The following is a 20,000-nucleotide window of genomic DNA, read 5'->3' as shown; positions in this document are numbered from 1 at the left end:
TAATTGTAATCTATGTAAGAAAAAAAGAGAGCAGTAATTCGTTTGCAACCCTGTTTGGTAGTAATGTTAATATGAATAAATGTTGTTATCTAGATTCGGACATTTGCGTTTAATTTGGGAAAACATACGTCTGCACCCTCGCCACACACACAAACACGCGCGCGCGCACACGCACACACACGCACGCACACAAACACTCACATAAATACGCACACACTAAAAACAATGGGAGCCCGTGCGCATATGTGTTTAACCACTAAAAGCATTTTTTTTTTTTTTTCAAATCGTTGGCTACAGAATGTCAAACATATGACAATTCTGATACTTAGTCTGGATTTGGATTATATATAGGTAATATTAGCAAAAATCGTACACTTTAAATAACTGAATTTATCTTGCAATCACTGTATACATTGGCATCATATGATGATTAAATAAATCTCTATATTTTTGGTGACCAAAAGGTCACGTGACATAAGCTCGACTCGACTCGAGTATTTCAGACTAGATTTTCAGTAAACATACTTTTTAAATCATTTGTTTTAGTACAGTAAATGCAAATAAATTTTCGTTTTGCGATAACAATACAAAACTTGTATGTTTGTTTATGAATTGGAATTTAGGAACGCTTTTTGAATGTGACAGAATGTAGCTAGCATCTTACAAAGAATGACGTCGTGTATATTGTATGACGTCATACAGCAAAAGCCATGCTAGGTAGACAATACCCGATTTGCGTACACAAAATTAGAATAAATAATGATTTTCCGACTATTCCTGTAGAATTGCAGGATACAAAACATAACTGGTTAGTGTCTTAAGATATCGGCTTTATCCTGAGCAGGTCGAATGGCGAATGCAGCTCGATAGAGCCCCGTTGCATTCGCCATACAACCTGAGCAGGATAAAGCCGATATCTTAAGACAGTAATCAGCTATTCCCTATATATACGACAGCAGTATCAATGTACCAGCTACTATTGAGCTTTAACATTATGCATGGTCCCAGCTAAACTCCGGACAACAATGTTTGAGCCAAGTGGGATAAGCTAGTCAAAGACGCCTCCCATTATGTTTGAAACTAGCAGGTTACTTAAAATCCCCCACCCCAACCCCCGCAATTTTCTGATTTACTTTAAGGGGTGTGGGTTTGTTGCAATTATATCCAATGTATATAATAATAATAATAATAATAATAATAATAAGTTTGTTTTCTTTAACGACAGCACATTGATTTATTCATCCTCGGCTATTGGATGTCAAACATTTGGTAATTTTGACATTATAGTCTTAGAGAGGAAACCCGCTACAGTTTTCCATTAATAGCAAGGGATCTTTTATATGCACCATCCCACAGACAGGATAGCACATACCACGGCATTTGATATAGCACTGGCTGGAACGAGAAATAGCTCAATGGTTCCACCGACGGTGATCGATCCCAGACCGACCGCGCATCAGGCGAACGCTTTACCACAGAGCTACACACACCTCGCCCTTGTTACTATACACTCCACATCATAAACGGCAGAGAATGCGGCTTTAACGGATTAATGAAGCAGTGTCTTGTCGTCAAAAACTATTGGCTTGCCGTAAGACAAACTATCGACATAATACAAAGAACACAACATTATTTCGTTGGAAAACCTAGAATCAATAAGGCGTTGATAGACATCCTGATTCCTTCATTACTCGCCCTTTCAGTTCGGTTACGCAATATTGAACAATACACAATGGATGTGTATTCTTTGTATAATTCTATATGGTATGTTACCGTTACAGAACACAAAACCGTTACAGAACACAAAACCGTTACATCATTAAAGCGACTGTACTGCAGTTGTACCATTGTTAAGATATTTGTTTATTGTAATAAAGCCTTTTTAGAGACTAAAATTGCATATTAAAGCCATTTTCTTGTGTGGATTATCCTCAGTGTCTGCATGTAAAATTGTGTTGTAATTGTAATATATTGTAATATCTGTGGTAGCTCAAACTTCATCTTCTTAGCGATATTTTTTTTCTGATAAATATTAAAAGTTTGTTTTGTTTAACGACATTACTGGAACACATTGATTTATTAATCATCGGCTATTGAATGTCAAACATTTTGGTTATTTTAGCATATAGTCTTAGAGAGGAAACCCTCTACATATTTCCATCAGTAGCGAGGGATCTTTTATATGTGCAATACCATAGACAAGATAGTATATATTAATTTTAGGATATTTACGTGGTCATGACGGGTTACGCAAAAAAAAGAAAAAAGAAATGGGTTACCTGAATTTGTTTCTGCACAACCCATAATATATGGTTTACGCCAACGGGTCGAAAGGGTTTTTAACAAAGTTGAAATAGCTCAATAAGAGGACTGCCACTCCCAGGGATATCCTTTACAGGGCGTTAGGCTCTTTCCTGTACCACCCGTATGAACAGTTAAACGTTTGTTTTGCTTAACGACACCACTAGAGCACATTGATTTATTAATCATCGGCTATTGGATGTCAAACGTTTTGGTTATTTTAGCATATAGTCTTAGAGAGGACACCCTCTACATCTTTCCATTAGTAGCAAGGGATCTTTTATATGCACCATCCCATAGACAGGATAGTACATGCCACGGTATTTGATACACCAGTCGTTCCGCGACCTCGCCTCGACAAAAAACTGCGCAAACTTAAGACAGGCTTCTGAAAATTGCGAGAACGACCGTTTTGTTCGCGCGTTGTTGGAATAAGTCGTTTTGTATAACACATTTTTCGTTGGAGCATTAATTTTAGGATATCATTTATGTGGTCATGACGGGTTACGCAAAACAACAACAAAAACAAAAACAAAACTAAAAAACTAAATGGGTTACCTGAATTTTGTTTCTGCATAACCCATGTATGGTTTACGCCAACGGGTCGAAAGGGTATTTTGACAAAGTTGGAATAGCTCAATAAGAGGACTGCCACTCCCAGGGAGATCCTTTACATGGCGTTAGGCCCTTTCCTGTACCACCCGTATGAACAGTTAAACGTTTGGTTTGTTTAACAACACCACTAGAGCACCTTGATTTATCAATAATCAGCTACGAAAGGCCAAACATTTGGTAATTCTGACGTATAGTCTTGGAGGATATTCGCTACATGTCTCCATTAGCAGAAAATGACTTTGGTGTAATCAGAGTGGAGGGGTGGGTGGGCATCATGGTCCCTATTTATAGACTTTTCGAAATTTATCACCCTCAGTCTAAACTGTTTCAGGGAGCATGCTCCCTGAACTCCCAACAGATCTCGCTCTTTGTAGAATTATGTTGCCCCCCCCCCCCCCAAAAATAAAAAATAATAATAATCCTGGAACCGCCCCTGCAAGGATCTTTTATATGTATTTTAATACAGCCGTTAGTTGGAGGACTGCCACTAATTGGATTTCTTTAATAAATTCCTTCCGTTCCCTTAACGACCGTCTACTGAAGGAAATCGAAGAGTCTGAAACTACGAGCTATATCATTGATGTCGCATAATCCTAATGATTAATGCATTAAGGATTTTACTAATACAATTTACAAACACAATTACAGTTTTAATAAACATGGTGTGATATCGCTATTAATGGCTATTGTCAACTACCTTCATACAATATTTTGTAACATAAAACAGTGGTTTTCTAAATGATTAATTAATTAAATAATAATAATAAATTCCATCAGCGTTAGCAGAAGCCGGTAACCGGTGTTGGGGTTTGGGTGTTGTTGGGAGTGGCGTTAGTCATGTATTGGTTTGTATACATATACATATTCATATACACATGTATGTGTATGTGAATGTGTATGTGTATGTGTATGTGTATGTGTATGTGTATGTGTATGTGTATGTGTATGTGTATGTGTATGTGTGTATGTATGTGCATGTATGTATGTATGTAAACACACACACACACACACACACACACACACACACACACACAAACACAAACACAAACACAGACACATAGACAAACACACAAAGACGTAATAGCTATAAAACAATTTAGACTGTTTATAATCAATTCTGTCGAATTAAAAGTTTTTAATACAATGGAAGATTGTGAGCTACGGTGTTGTGATCTCTCGGAGTAAAAGAAAGATAAATATGCATTCAAACGCGGGCGCAGGCGCATGTGCAGGTGGGGAAGGGGGTAGGGTTCAAGAGTCGAAGTAAATATTCTACTTTCCTTTAATACATTTTCCAGAGGAGCATTCCTTGACTAATCCTATAAACTTCGTTCTCCAGTCTAACCCCATCCCACCCACACCCACATACCCACACACACACATACATACACACACACACCCATACCCACACACACACACACACACACACACACATGCACACACACACGCACACACACACGCACACAAAGTTAAACTCCTTGCAAACGCGCCTAAAATGATATCCATATTCAGATCGACTTTCAACTGGGGGATGGGGGAGCAACGTCTACCCTGGACCCTACAGCTTGAGACTTGTAATAACAGTGCCCCCTCCAAGGAATATTTTATATGCATCATCCCACAGAGACAGGGTAGCACATACCACGACCTTTGATATACCAGTCGTGATGGACTAGCTGGAACGAGAAATAGACGGAGAATGATCTTAGACCGACCGCGCAACAGACGAGCGCTTTATCACTGGGTTATGTCCCGCCCCTCGTTGAATATGAAATAGCGATGCATTACGCATGACGTTGTTTTCCTGGATGTCCCTAGCGGATGGCGCAGCGATGTTTGAAAACAAAATCGAAGACGAATTGATTTTTTATTACTCACGCGGGTAACACCTGTGTGATGTACCTGCACTGGAGGAAAGAATACAATGTGTATCAACTAATCCAATTTTCAGCCGCCCCGGGAAGTAACGTTAAAACTGCAGTCTCAGCGTAACATATTGTAATTGTATTTACTAATGCAAAATACAAACACAACTACAGTTTTAATACACTCACAATCTCACCTCTCCATATTATAATATAACATCATTTACAAATGCAAAATACAAACACAACTACGGTTTTAATATACTCACAATCTCACCTCTCAGTATTATAACATAGCATCATTTACAAATGCAAAATACAAACGCAGCTACAGTTTTAATAAACTCACAATCTCACCTCTCCATATTATAACATAACATCATTTTCAAATGCAAAATATAAACGCAGCTACAGTTTTAATATACTCACAATCTCACCTCTCAATATTATAACATAACATCATTTACAAATGCAAAATACAAACGCAGCTACAGTTTTGGTGAAAGTGTTGTATATTTATTATTTTTCATCGTTTTAGATGCAGTGACAAATGACAGCTGTGGTGGCAGTCCTCATGACAGCTGTGGTGGCAGTCCTCATGACAGGTGTGGTGGCAGTCCTCGTGACAGCTGTAATGGCAGTTCTCATGACAGGTGTGGTAGCAGTCCTCGTGACAGCTGTAATGGCAGTTCTCATGACAGGTGTGGTAGCAGTCCTCATGACAGGTGTGGTGGCAGTCCTCATGACGGGTGCCACCGGTGGGACAGGATATGCTCAACTTTCGCGAACACCTGATATCATCACTGCTATGACAGTGATTCATGAGTGCATCTCATCACAGCTGCACTTATTCTAATGAGGTCTGTCCGGTGCTAGTTTTGATTCAGTACACTAGTCTAGAAGTGGCATTCCTCTTTTGGCGGTGCAAGAGTTGACATTTCCAGTAAAAGATTCCCGGGAGTGGCTGTCCTCCTACAGACAACGCACTAGATATATATTCATGGAGACAACCACTATTTTGTCAAATGCCTATTGATTCTATATTGTGCAGAGATAGGGCCCTGGTTATGTATTACGGTTTTGATAAACTCACAATTATATATCACCATATTATAACATTACATCATTTACTGGTGAAAAATACAGACGCAGCTACAGTTTTGCTAAATTCGTGTAAAAAAATGCAGAATAAAAAGTACAGTCAAACGATATATATATATATATATATATATATATATATATATATATATATATATATATATGTAAAAATATATGTACAGTATAAATATATGTAAAAATATGTGTTAAGATATATTTATAAATATATGTATAAATGTGTGTATAAATATATGTAAAAATATATGTATTAATATATGTAAATGGAAAAAAAAACATATGTATCTCGTTGGCTCGAACCCCGTCGGTGCTCGAGAAAGTGTTCGACCCATCGGGTAGTTCGACCGAACCATTCGGTCAACATCGGATATTTCCGTAACATCAGTTAGAAAGTTGAATTAGATAGGTGTCAGGACGTTTCGGCCCTTAATGCAATATACGGCGATCTAGTGTTCGTGTATGCAGATATATGCTATAATTGGTATAGTAACACTTTAGATGGTCACATACATCGGTAATAATATAAATAAAATACAAATTTGTAACATTAGTTTGTCGAATAACACACACACATACACACACACACACGCGCGCACGCGCGCATACATACAATAGGCCTACATACATATTATACACCGTGACACGCACACACATACACACATAAAAATGTACGTCATCGCGTTCATGTAGAATATCACTGATAAATGATATAGTGATAAAATAAGGAAGCGAAACTTACGTTTAATATGTTTAGACTTTCATGTTTGTATATTACATTTTAACATTGTTTCACTAACGATTCAAGCGGAAATATAATTAAGTAGAACAAACGCAAAACAATTTATTGCAATTTATTAAATTGTATTTACACAAACAAGAAAATCAGTTCATTTTCATTTTTGGATTATCAAAGCTAAATACAGTTTTGGTTGGTTGGCTCTTATTTATTCTTTAACACTCGGATATTATGTTCAATTAAAAAAAAAAATAATAATAATCACAAAAAGAGAGAAAGAAAGAAAGAAAGAAAGAAAACGAGAGAAAGAAATTACAATACTTACGATAAAATTTAATCACAAAACATATGTGACTGAATAATTTCATTTTTAAAACAACAATAACCGGGGCCGAAACGACTAGGGTTATGGGGCTGAAACGTCTGGGGCCGAATGTGTAACCCTAAAACCATTTCGAACTCTGCGTTGTTTCGCCCTTAGTCCTATTCACCCAGGGTTGGTTCGCCCTAAATCTCATTCATATCGAGTCGTTTCGCCCCACAAAATAAATATATTTATTATAGTTTTGAAGTAGTTTTTTCTTCTGTTTATGCATTATTCATTATCAAATATTAGGTAATTTTCTGTCTTTGGATATTAATGCGAAACCAACATACCGTACTCGGCGTTTTAACCTCAGCTGGGTATGTAATATATTTAATAAGAAACCACAGCACATCAGTAGTATGCAGTGTGGCTGTTCATAAATTAATTATTAATGTGAATACATTGTCTGTATATTATCTAGGGCCTGTACGTATTTCATGTATATGGCTTGAGTAAATGATACTGGAAATAAAAACATTTATAATATTTTTTTTATCTGTAAATATAAACACGCCATGTGTGACATCTAAAAATCAATGGATATAGGACAAATCAATGAATAAATGTACTTTATTAAAGGGACATTCCTGAGTTTGCTCCATTGTAAGATGTTTTCGACTAATAAAATATTTCTACGATTAAAGTTACATATTAAATATTTTTTTTTGTTTAGAATATCAGTGTCTGCATATTCAATGTGTTTCTGGTCGTCTTGATATCTGTAGACCGCCTCGGTGGCGTCGTGGCAGGCCATCGGTCTACAGGCTGGTAGGTACTGGGTTCGGATCCCAGTCGAGGCATGGGATTTTTAATCGAGATACCGACTCCAAACCCTGAGTGAGTGCTCCGCAAGGCTCAATGGGTAGGTGTAAACCACTTGCACCGACCAGTGATCCATAACTGGTTCAACAAAGGCCATGGTTTGTGCTATCCTGCCTGTGGGAAGCGCAAATAAAAGATCCCTTGCTGCCTGTCGTAAAAAGAGTAGCCTATATGGCGACAGCGGGTTTCCTCTAAAAAAAACAGTGTCAGAATGACCATATGTTTGACGTCCAATAGCCGATGATAAGATAAAAAATCAATGTGCTCTAGCGGCGTCGTTAAATAAAACAAACTTTACTTTGATATCTGTAAGAAGCCCAAACCGGATTTTGTCTTCAAATAATTTCGTACATACGAAAAAATAACATTTTAGGAAATAAAATGAAATTTAACCTACTACAAATATTGGAACGATCAGAAACACGTTTAATATGCAGCCACTAATATTTTATGCAGAAAAATATATTTGATTACAATCGTTAAAAAAGTCTCTGTTAGTCGATAACGTCTTAAAAATTGCTACAAATTCAGGAATATCCCTTTAACAAAATAAAAATTAGTGCGAATCGAAACATGGAGCGAAACGACTCGGTTAGAGGTACGAATCTACCATGTTCAAAATGACTCGGGTGAACTAGTAATAAGGGCGAAACGACCTGTTACAATACTATTTTGGTAACTGCAAACTTAAAAACTTCATCAATGTGTTATATAACAAAATATCAGAGTAAAAGGATTTATTAGAAATTACTCCGATTGTGTGATGCAGAAGCCCTTGTCGGTATTAATTCAATGTGTGGTTGCTGAAGTGATGACAGCTGAGTACCTCGCCCCTGGTTTCATTGAAAACTGGTCTGGTAGACGTGTTCAGAGTAACGCTTCCCGCCGAGGCCAATTGTTTGATTGGTATCACGGTTCATCGAAAAGGCACCGTGACACTAGCTGTACTTGAAAGACTTTTACCGATAGTTGCTGGCTGAACACACAACGTGACAGGTATGACAAAGAAAGGATTGCTTGGCTACTGTCGCGATTCTCCGATCCATCTATAACTCGTTCCGCCTAAATTATTATAATCCAAAGGTTGTAATAACCAACTTCGCAAGCGCGGCAATTGTTGGTCCTTTTCGGTGGTTTTCCATTTGATATTTGATGTATCACCAGTTCGATGGAAATATAGCAAATAACATAGACGGGACCGATAATTTAGTTCGAGCGAACGCTTATAGTCGACTCTGAACGTATTCGACCCATCATCAGTTAATATAAGGGCTTACCGGACAAAAAACTCGGGACTTCGTTTTTGGTTCGAGCGTTGCGGTGTGATCGACCCTTCCGAGGTCGAGCCAACGAGATTCTACTGTATATGTAAAACATATGTAAACATACACATGTATATGTAAAAATATATCTATAAATATACTAGTATTTAAAAATATATGGAAATGGGACAGAGCAAAAATATATGTATAAATATGTGTATAAATATATCTATAAATATAACTATAAATATATATAAAAATATATGTAAAAGATATATATATATATATATATATATATATATATATATATATATATATATATATATATGTATAAATATATGTAAAAGTATATGTGTAAACATTTATGTATAAATATGTATAAATATATGTAAATATACAAATGTATATACTAGTATGTATAAATATACGTACGTGTGTGTATGTACAAATATATGTATAAATAAATGTAGAAATATATGTAGAAAAATATAAGTATAAATCTATATATTATGTATAAATATATGTATACATATGTGTAAACGTATATATAAAAATATATGTTAAAATATTTGTATAAATAAAAATAAATACATAAATATATGCATAAATCTATATAGAAATAAATACATAAATATATGCATAAATCTATATAGAAATAAATACATAAATATATGCATAAATCTATATAGAAATAAATGCATAAATATATGTAGGGTCCAATGGAATGTGATGTCGCACGTTTGGTAATTTGACATAACTGAATTTTAAAGTTTACAACTTGTGGAACAATGAATCAAGCATGATTAACAGCAACTATTAATAGCCTACTGTAATTATAGGTTGGTAGTTTATCTTAACATACACGCCCCAAATAATACTGACCGTCTGTTTCGACATCACAGGTATAAATATAAATATGTATTTTTATATTTTTGAATATCTCTATTGTATGTATGTCGGGTTTTGACTTAAACGTACATATATTCAACGACGCACTGACACATGGGATATTAAAATCCTTTATTGCCTTCACAAATTTCCTCATGCCGTTACCGAGACCCGAACCTGTGGCACCCAATCGCCCGCAACTGTTGGGCTGGAACGCTACCAATCAGACCAACTACGTTCCACAAAAATAGACAGACACACACACACACACACACACACACACACACATCACACACACACACATACATTTATGCATAAATGAATCAATAGTCGTTACACAAATATATAAAATAAGGGAGAGGAAAAACATAAATCATTTTTACTACATAAAATCTGTATTCCAAGTATAAACGTCCGACGCCATATAACCGTAAATAAAATGTGTTGAGTGCGTCCTTAAATAAAACATTTCCTTCCTTCCCTTCATTCAAAGTATAAACTTGGACGTTATTATGTTATTCACCTTTTGAAAAAGCCATTTATCTTTGGTTGCCTCGGTGCTGTCGTGGTTAAGCCATCGAACATAAGGCTGGAAGGTATTGGGATCACAGTCCGGTACCAGTTCCCACCCAGAGCGAGTTTTAATGACTCAATGGGTAGATGTAAGATCACTGCAGCCTGTTCTCTCTCACTAACTACTAACAACTAACCTACTGTCCTGGACAGACAGCCCAGATAGCTGAGGCGTGTAACCAGCAGAGCGTGCTTGAACTTTAACAGGATATAAGCATAACATTTTTTGAAATAAATAAATAATGATCAATGTATTTTATGGCCGTTATAGCAGGTTCGGCTATTCATTTTCGTTACAAACTAGTGGCCGCTAGCCGCAATAAACAGGTGCCTGTTATATACAGGTAAAACAAGCATTCTGAGAGTACTGCTAAAGCAATACATGTCCCCTACTGGGCCAAACAAATGTTCGCATCTGCTAAATTCAAGGGCCATATTTCTGTGAAAAATTGGTAAATCGCCCTAAAATTTAAACTCGATCTGAAACAGTACATATACAAAATGTATTCCCAGTATATGCAGGCATTGCAAAAACAAAGGTTTGGGGCCTAATTCACAAAGGTCTCTTAGGCTCTGCTAGACAACAAAGCATTCTCTTTGCAAGTCTTTTAGCATTGCACTACGAGATCGCAAAGTTTCCTCCTGAAAACCTATTTAATTTTGCTTGATTTTCTGTTATTGATTTTTTTTAATTTGTATCTATTTATATTCATATATATACTATAGAGATATGACTTGACGTGTATGTGTGTGTGTGTGTGTGTGTGTGTGTGTGTGTGTGTGTGTTTATATATATATATATATATATATATAGTGTTAGTGTGTGTCTGTGAGTGCGTCTGTGTCTGTGTGTGTGTGTGTGTGTCTCTGTGTGTGTGTGTGTGTGGTGTGTGTGTGTGTGTCTGTGTGTGTCTATGTGTGTGTCTGTGTGCGTGTGTGTGTCTAAATGTGTGTGTGTGTGTGTGTCTGTGTCTGTGTGTGTGTGTGTGTGTCTCTGTGTGTGTCTCTGTGTGTGTGTGTGTGTGTGTGTTTATGTGTTTATGGTGTCTGTGTGTGTGTGTGTGTCTGTCTGTGTGTGTGTGTGTGTCTGTCTGTCTGTGTGTGTGTGTGTGTCTGTCTGTCTGTGTGTGTGTGTGTCTCTGTGTGTGTGTGTCTGTCTGTGTGTGTGTGTGTGTGTGTGTGTGTGTGTGTGTGTGTGTGTGTGTGTGTGTGTGTGTGTGTGTGTGTTATATGGATACAATCATCTGATGCTACCGTTTGGTGGCCATGAACGAACAACTAAAAGATAGAGAGACATTTTTAAAGTTTTACAACAGAATACATTTTTGCATATATACATAAAAGCAATATAAATTATAAAATTGTAATGACCCACTCTATACTGACTTACGAGAGACAACCCAATATAGTACAGTTAAAACAATGGCAGCACAAACAAAACAATAAAGATATATACAATTAAAATAGTATGCATTAATCATCACATAGTATATAAAAGGGATTTTCGATATTTAAGAATGATATGGCAGATTTTGGCAGCTAAGATACAAATATCGGGACAAGACAAGATAAAACACTATTTATCCACGGAGTTGCAGTCATCATAATTAAAAAATAAAGTTCAAAAGTGTGTGAGTAATTCCAACGTTATGTCAGCATTTGTTCTGTTCTGCTAAAGCGAACGTTATTTACTTACACTAAATGTTATAATATTCACTGCCCAGATTTAGATCGCTGCACTGAAATGCTGTGAAATGCTCTCAGAAAGATTTCGATAATTCAAGGATTTATGGATTTATGGATTGGCTGCAAACTCAGGGTAGACTTCTCTTCAATCACATATAGTTGTAAACTCAAACTTATAACAAAGTCATTTACTTACACTAATTCTTATAAATGTGTGTATGTTTTGTTTAACGACACCACTAGTGCAAATTGATTAATTGATCATCGGCTATTGGATGTCAAACATTTGGTATTCCTGACATGTAGTCATCAGACAAAACCCGCTACATTTTTTCGTAATGCAGCAAGGGATATTTTATATGCTCTTTCCAACAGACAGGAAATCACATACCACGGCCTTTTGCCAGTTGTGGTGCACTGGTTGGAACGAGAAAACCACAATCCGTTGAATGGATCCACCGAGGTGGTTCGATCCTACGACGCAAGCACTCAACCGATTCAGCTAAATCCCCCCCCCCCCCCACTAAGTCTTATAACATTCACTGCCCAGCTTAAAATCGAAGCGGAAAACGATGGAAACGTAGCTTTACAATGGCTGCAACGTCAGGGAAGACTCCCTTTCGTTCACTTATAGTTGTTAAAGCAAGCAAGCCCGGGGGCACGGGGGGGGGGGGGGGACAGTTGCTCCCCTGAGAATCTCACCTTGTTTTTTTTTACTCCAGAAAATAGCATACACATGGGTTTAATTTGTATAGTAGTGTTTCATTTGTTTATAAAAAGTAGTCCCCCCCCCAACCCGGGATTTTGATCAGGGTACGGCCCTGAAATGTTATTTACTTATACTTAGTCTTATAATATTCACTGCCCAGACTCAGATCACTGCACTGAAATGCTGTGAAATCCTTTCGATAATTCGCGGATTTATGTATTCACGGAAGACGTGCATATGAAAACGTAGCTTTACAATGACTGCAAACTTGGGGTAGATTTCCTTTCAACCAGGGCGGGGCGTGGCAGAGCGCTCGCTTGATGCGCGGTCGGTTTGGGATCGATCCGTGTCAGTGGGCTATTTCTCGCTCCAGCCAGTGCACCACGACTGGTACATCAAAGGCTGTGGTATGTGCTATCCTGTCTATGGAATGGTGCATATAAAAGATCCCTTGCTGCTAATAAAAAAGAGTAGCCCATGAAGTGGCGACAGCGGGTTTCCTTCCTAACATCTGTGTGGTCCTTAACCATAAAATTATGTCCGACGCCATATAACCGTAAATAAAATGTGTTGAGTGCGTCGTTAAATTTCCTTCCTTCCTTCCTTTCAACCATATATTATGACTGATAACTCAAACTTAGTACAAAGATATTTACTTACACTAAGTGACATAATATTCACTGCCTAGACTCAAATCGAAGATGTGAAATGCTGACAGAAACATTTAAATCAATTTACGGATTTACGGAAAACTATGGAAACATAGCTTCACAATGAAAGCAAACTCTCTTCAATCACATATGGTTGTTAACTCAAACTTATAACGAAGTCATTTACTTACACTAAGTCTTATAATATCCACTGTCCAGAATCCGATTCCAGTCACTGCTGTGAAATACCGACAGGAAACACAAGCTGTCTACTCCGGGTAAAACCTATATTCACATACTGCCGATTCATCGCAGCTATCTAGATCTACAATCGCAGTGGGAGACCCCATGAAAACCAAGTCATTCTCCGCCCCATACTCCGATACAAAAGCTTGCAAGTGTGTTTAATAGAGAGACACAGAACAAATTGTGCTTTATTGTTTTGCACGAGTGTAGCCCCGTTTCAGTTTATGGCGAGGCCTGCGATGCATATTGCTTATGGAAATGAAGTCTTATATATGTATGTATGTATGTATGTATGTATGTATGTATGTATGTGTGTGTGTGTGTGCGCGTGCGTGCGTGTGTGTGTGTGCGTGTGTGTGTGTACTCTTCAAAAAAGATGGGGAACCTGAAATATTAATGTTAATATCAACTATCAGACCGAACATACGTTTTGACCACAGACATCCTAGTAGAGAACGTTCAGGTCTGTTTATCAACACACGTACACGTGCGTGGGGTGTCATTCTCGATTTTGACAATTTCCAGGAAGTTCCATTAATCACTGTTCATTATTTCTGCCAATCCTTTTCATTCTGTTGATCATACAATTGTTATTGTTTTGTTTGGTTTTTAGTCATTTGTATTGTTTGAATTTGCGATTTACTAATAAAAAAAACTTCAACTTTCAAATTTCACTTCTGACCCCAATCGTCCTTTAAGATCTTTGGTGGTTGCAAACCCTACTGTAATACTGGACTACCGGTTGCAATGTTTGCCCAAGTAATTCACTATATCATATAACCATTCCTCGCAGCTAATATACCTTACAATTTTGGCAATTGTAAATTCTTATTAAAGTTCCCCTACTTTTTTGAAACATATATATATATATATATATATCTAGCATCGTGTCTAGCATCTCTCTCTCTCTCTCTCTCTCTCTCTCTCTCTCTCTCTCTCTCTCTCTCTCTCTCTCTCTCTCTCTCTCTCTATCTCTCGATATGTATGTCCAGTACAACGTATATGTAACACGAATATTACATCATAGTAGTTTTTTGTTTGGAGATACATGACATGGTATGTATTCAAGCCAGGCATGTTTGAACCACTAATGAACATAAGCACTTTAACCCCCCTTCACCACCTCCACCCCACTCACATATACACACACAAACCAATTAACTCGATTCCGATTTTATTATCTTCATCAATGGCTTGTATTCGGTTCTCGTGACAGTTTTCGATTAATGATCGTCAGTGGGCGATTCATCAAATTCTACGGAGACGTAATCACGACTATTGAGCCGTTTTAACAGCTTTTTCCAGACTGTTAACAATTAAAGGGTCCTCTCGCCATTTCGCCATTTCGCCATTTCTACTTGCGGTAACGAGCGCCGGAATCGTTTCCATGAATGTATAAAGCGGTCTCTATGTAGATGGATTGATCTTCCCCAGATCAAACCGCAGGCTATGCCAGGGGTAGGATCAGGGGGAGACATGTAGGCCATGTCAGGGGTAGGACCCGGGAGAGACATGCCAGGGGTAGGATCCGGGGAAGACATGCCAGGGGTAGGATCCGGGGTCGGTAGCGGGCGGGGGCAATTTTGGTGTTATTGAATTTTGAATATTCCATAGGATTAAGTAAAAAAGTAAGAGATTGCGCAAATTTCTTGAAGTAATTTTGGCGCATTTTGGAAAGGTTCGTTGAAAGAGAAACTAATGTTTAATTTTGAATTTAGTTTGCCGAGAGCAGCTCATACTGGAATCTAGCCTATTGTCCCCTAGCTTTAGTTTTCCGAGAGCAGCTCGTACTGGAATCTAGCCTATTGTCCCCTAGCTTTAGTTTTCCGAGAGCAGCTCGTACTGGAATCTAGCCTGTTGTCCCCTAGCTTTAGTTTGCCGAGAGCAGCTCGTACTGGAATCTAGCCTGTTGTCCCCTAGCTTTAGTTTGCCGAGAGCAGCTCGTACTGGAATCTAGCCTGTTGTCCCCTAGCTTTAGTTTGCCGAGAGCAGCTCGTACTGGAATCTAGCCTGTTGTCCCCTAGCTTTAGTTTGCCGAGAGCAGCTCGTACTGGAATCTAGCCTGTTGTCCCCTAGCTTTAGTTTGCCGAGAGCAGCTCGTACTGGAATCTAGCCTGTTGTCCCCTAGCTTTAGTTTGCCGAGAGCAGCTCGTACTGGAATCTAGCCTGTTGTCCCCTAGCTTTAGTTTGCCGAGAGCAGCTCGTACTGGAATCTAGCCTGTTGTCCCCTAGCTTTAGTTTGCCGAGAGCAGCTCGTACTGGAATCTAGCCTGTTGTCCCCTAGCTTTAGTTTGCCGAGAGCAGCTCGTACTGGAATCTAGCCTGTTGTCCCCTAGCTTTAGTTTGCCGAGAGCAGCTCGTACTGGAATCTAGCCTGTTGTCCCCTAGCTTTAGTTTGCCGAGAGCAGCTCGTACTGGAATCTAGCCTGTTGTCCCCCAGCTTTAGTTTGCCGAGAGCAGCTCGTACTGGAATCTAGCCTATTGTCCCCTAGCTTTAGTTTGCCGAGAGCAGCTCCTACTGGAATCTAGCCTATTGTCCCCTAGCTTTAGTTTGCCGAGAGCAGCTCGTACTGGAATCTAGCCTATTGTCCCCTAGCTTTAGTTTGCCGAGAGCAGCTCGTACTGGAATCTAGCCTATTGTCCCCTAGCTTTAGTTTGCCGAGAGCAGCTCGTACTGGAATCTAGCCTATTGTCCCCTAGCTTTAGTTTGCCGAGAGCAGCTCGTACTGAAATCTAGCCTATTGTCCCCTAGCTTTAGTTTGCCGAGAGCAGCTCGTACTGAAATCTAGCCTATTGTCCCCTAGCTTTAGTTTGCCGAGAGCAGCTCATACTGGAATCTAGCCTATTGTCCCCTAGCTTTAGTTTGCCGAGAGCAGCTCATACTGGAATCTAGCCTATTGTCTCCTAGCTTTAGTTTGCTGAGAGCAGCTCATACTGGAATCTAGCCTATTGTCCCCTTTAGTTTGCCGAGAGCAGCTCGTACTGTATTCTAGCCTATTGTCCCCTAGCTTTAGTTTGCCGAGAGCAGCTCGTACTGGAATCTAGCCTGTTGTCCCCTAGCTTTAGTTTGCCGAGAGCAGCTCATACTGGAATCTAGCCTGTTGTCCCCTAGCTTTAGTTTGCCGAGAGCAGCTCGTACTGGAATCTAGCCTGTTGTCCCCTAGCTTTAGTTTGCCGAGAGCAGCTCGTACTGGAATCTAGCCTATTGTCCCCTAGCTTTAGTTTGCCGAGAGCAGCTCGTACTGGAATCTAGCCTATTGTCCCCTAGCTTTAGTTTGCCGAGAGCAGCTCGTACTGAAATCTAGCCTATTGTCCCCTAGCTTTAGTTTGCCGAGAGCAGCTCGTACTGAAATCTAGCCTATTGTCCCCTAGCTTTAGTTTGCCGAGAGCAGCTCATACTGGAATCTAGCCTATTGTCTCCTAGCTTTAGTTTGCTGAGAGCAGCTCATACTGGAATCTAGCCTATTGTCCCCTTTAGTTTGCCGAGAGCAGCTCGTACTGGAATCTAGCCTATTGTCCCCTAGCTTTAGTTTGCCGAGAGCAGCTCGTACTGGAATCTAGCCTATTGTCCCCTAGATTTAGTTTGCCGAGAGCAGCTCGTACTGGAATCTAGCCTATTGTCCCCTTTAGTTTGCCGATAGCAGCTCGTACTGGAATCTAGCCTATTGTCCCCTAGCTTTAGTTTTCCGAGAGCAGCTCGTACTGGAATCTAGCCTATTGTCCCCTAGCTTTAGTTTGCCGAGAGCAGCTCGTACTGGAATCTAGCCTGTTGTCCCCTTGCTTTAGTTTGCCGAGAGCAGCTCGTACTGGAATCTAGCCTGTTGTCCCCTAGCTTTAGTTTGCCGAGAGCAGCTCGTACTGGAATCTAGCCTGTTGTCCCCTAGCTTTAGTTTGCCGAGAGCAGCTCATACTGGGATCTAGCCTATTGTCCCCTAGCTTTAGTTTGCCGAGAGCAGCTCGTACTGGAATCTAGCCTATTGTCCCCTAGCTTTAGTTTGCCGAGAGCAGCTCGTACTGGAATCTAGCCTATTGTCCCCTAGCTTTAGTTTGCCGAGAGCAGCTCGTACTGGAATCTAGCCTGTTGTCCCCTAGCTTTAGTTTGCCGAGAGCAGCTCGTACTGGAATCTAGCCTATTGTCCCCTAGCTTTAGTTTGCCGAGAGCAGCTCGTACTGGAATCTAGCCTGTTGTCCCCTAGCTTTAGTTTGCCGAGAGCAGCTCGTACTGGAATCTAGCCTGTTGTCCCCTAGCTTTAGTTTGCCGAGAGCAGCTCGTACTGGAATCTAGCCTGTTGTCCCCTAGCTTTAGTTTGCCGAGAGCAGCTCATACTGGAATCTAGCCTATTGTCCCCTAGCTTTAGTTTGCCGAGAGCAGCTCATACTGGAATCTAGCCTATTGTCTTCTAGCTTTAGTTTGCCGAGAGCAGCTCGTACTGGAATCTAGCCTATTGTCCCCTAGCTTTAGTTTGCCGAGAGCAGCTCGTACTGGAATCTAGCCTGTTGTCCCCTAGCTTTAGTTTGCCGAGAGCAGCTCGTACTGGAATCTAGCCTATTGTCCCCTAGCTTTAGTTTGCCGAGAGCAGCTCGTACTGGAATCTAGCCTATTGTCCCCTAGCTTTAGTTTGCCGAGAGCAGCTCGTACTGAAATCTAGCCTATTGTCCCCTAGCTTTTGTTTGCCGAGAGCAGCTCGTACTGAAATCTAGCCTATTGTCCCCTAGCTTTAGTTTGCCGAGAGCAGCTCGTACTGAAATCTAGCCTATTGTCCCCTAGCTTTAGTTTGCCGAGAGCAGCTCATACTGGAATCTAGCCTATTGTCTCCTAGCTTTAGTTTGCTGAGAGCAGCTCATACTGGAATCTAGCATATTGTCCCCTTTAGTTTGCCGAGAGCAGCTCGTACTGGAATCTAGCCTATTGTCCCCTAGCTTTAGTTTGCCGAGAGCAGCTCGTACTGGAATCTAGCCTATTGTCCCCTAGATTTAGTTTGCCGAGAGCAGCTCGTACTGGAATCTAGCCTATTGTCCCCTTTAGATTGCCGAGAGCAGCTCGTACTGGAATCTAGCCTATTGTCCCCTAGATTTAGTTTGCCGAGAGCAGCTCGTACTGGAATCTAGCCTATTGTCCCCTAGCTTTAGTTTGCCGAGAGCAGCTCGTACTGAAATCTAGCCTATTGTCCCCTAGCTTTAGTTTGCCGAGAGCAGCTCGTACTGGAATCCAGTCTATTGTCCCCTAGCTTTAGCCCTTAAAATGACTTCATCTGTTGGGTGATCCTGCTTCTTTTTTCGGTTCTGTCCTCAAAACATGACCTTGAACGGATACAGGCATGTAAAACAAGTTGTGAGTTTGAGATGGATTGATGCTAATAACTCATGCAGGCACGGATCCATAGGAGGTGGTGTGGGGGTGCTGCGAGTGAAGATTTCTCTATATTTTCAAAGTGAATATTAGTATGCTTTTGAATTTAGTGTGCCCTTTTTAAACGTAACACCGTTCTCTCGGGGGAAAACAACATGCATCCGCCCCATGTGGTTAAATTTTAATGGTGGGTGTAACCGAGAACCAGGGCTGTTCTCATTGGGACAGAACTCAGTGGAGGTGCGATAGGTGGGCAGGCAAATGACAGCGGAAATATGTTCTTACACAATCTACTCCTAAAAAGATCAACAGATGTGTTCTATGTACTATTCCAATCACTGGACTATCGTGTACCAATTATGGGGACATATGTTACAGGCACAACGGAAACAAGTAAACATTGGGAGAGGGGGGGGGGGGGGGGCTGACTGAGATCGAGGGTTTCAAGTAAAGTTTTTAGGGGGTTCGGGCGTATGCTTCCCTGTAAACGTGTGAAAACAAGATATCCTGAAATGCAATTTCCTCTATTCTACCAGTAAAATTCATCAAGGCCTTAAGATTTATTTCCAATAATATTTGTGATTGAGAATTACTGGGGAGCCTAGAGCACACACACACACACACACACACACACACCGTAAACTCCCAGGCCCCCCCCCCCCCCCCCCCCACACACACACACACACCTGCTTCACCGTACCAGCGTTAGGATGGAGAGGGAACAAAGGAATAGACTTATAACTATCATATAAGCGAATTAAAACATAACTGCCCCCAGCACCCGTTAATGTTATATTATTGTCTATGATTTAGC

At 39.9% G+C, this 20,000-nt stretch overlaps 2 protein-coding genes across 5 annotated transcripts in view; one reads left to right on the top strand and one right to left on the bottom strand.

Moving 5' to 3' along the window:
* Nucleotides 1–20,000, bottom strand: part of LOC121377331 (tetraspanin-1-like) — a 42,774-nt gene that overhangs the window by 15,637 nt on the left and 7,137 nt on the right. The window contains exon 1 of one of the 4 annotated variants that reach the window (XM_041505276.1): nucleotides 13,782–13,976. The exons of 2 other annotated variants lie outside the window; for them this stretch is intronic. The gene's annotated coding sequence lies outside the window, so the exon portion shown is untranslated. Of the gene's footprint in view, nucleotides 1–9,099; nucleotides 9,131–13,781; nucleotides 13,977–20,000 lie in introns of those variants that run through there. One more of the 4 variants, XM_041505277.1, reaches the window with a different exon arrangement.
* The window catches only part of LOC121378087, a 41,121-nt gene continuing 25,180 nt past the window's right edge, over nucleotides 4,060–20,000 (top strand). The window contains exons 1-2 of the mRNA XM_041506186.1: nucleotides 4,060–4,069; nucleotides 5,320–5,539. Coding sequence (XP_041362120.1) covers nucleotides 4,060–4,069; nucleotides 5,320–5,539 — 230 coding nt within the window. The remainder of the gene's footprint in view (nucleotides 4,070–5,319; nucleotides 5,540–20,000) is intronic.

Source organism: Gigantopelta aegis, chromosome 7, assembly GCF_016097555.1.
Source record: "Gigantopelta aegis isolate Gae_Host chromosome 7, Gae_host_genome, whole genome shotgun sequence".
NCBI classification, from domain to species: domain Eukaryota; kingdom Metazoa; phylum Mollusca; class Gastropoda; order Neomphalida; family Peltospiridae; genus Gigantopelta; species Gigantopelta aegis.
The sequence above is the reverse complement of the archived record's forward strand: the minus strand, read 5'-3'. Positions and strand labels throughout refer to the sequence as shown.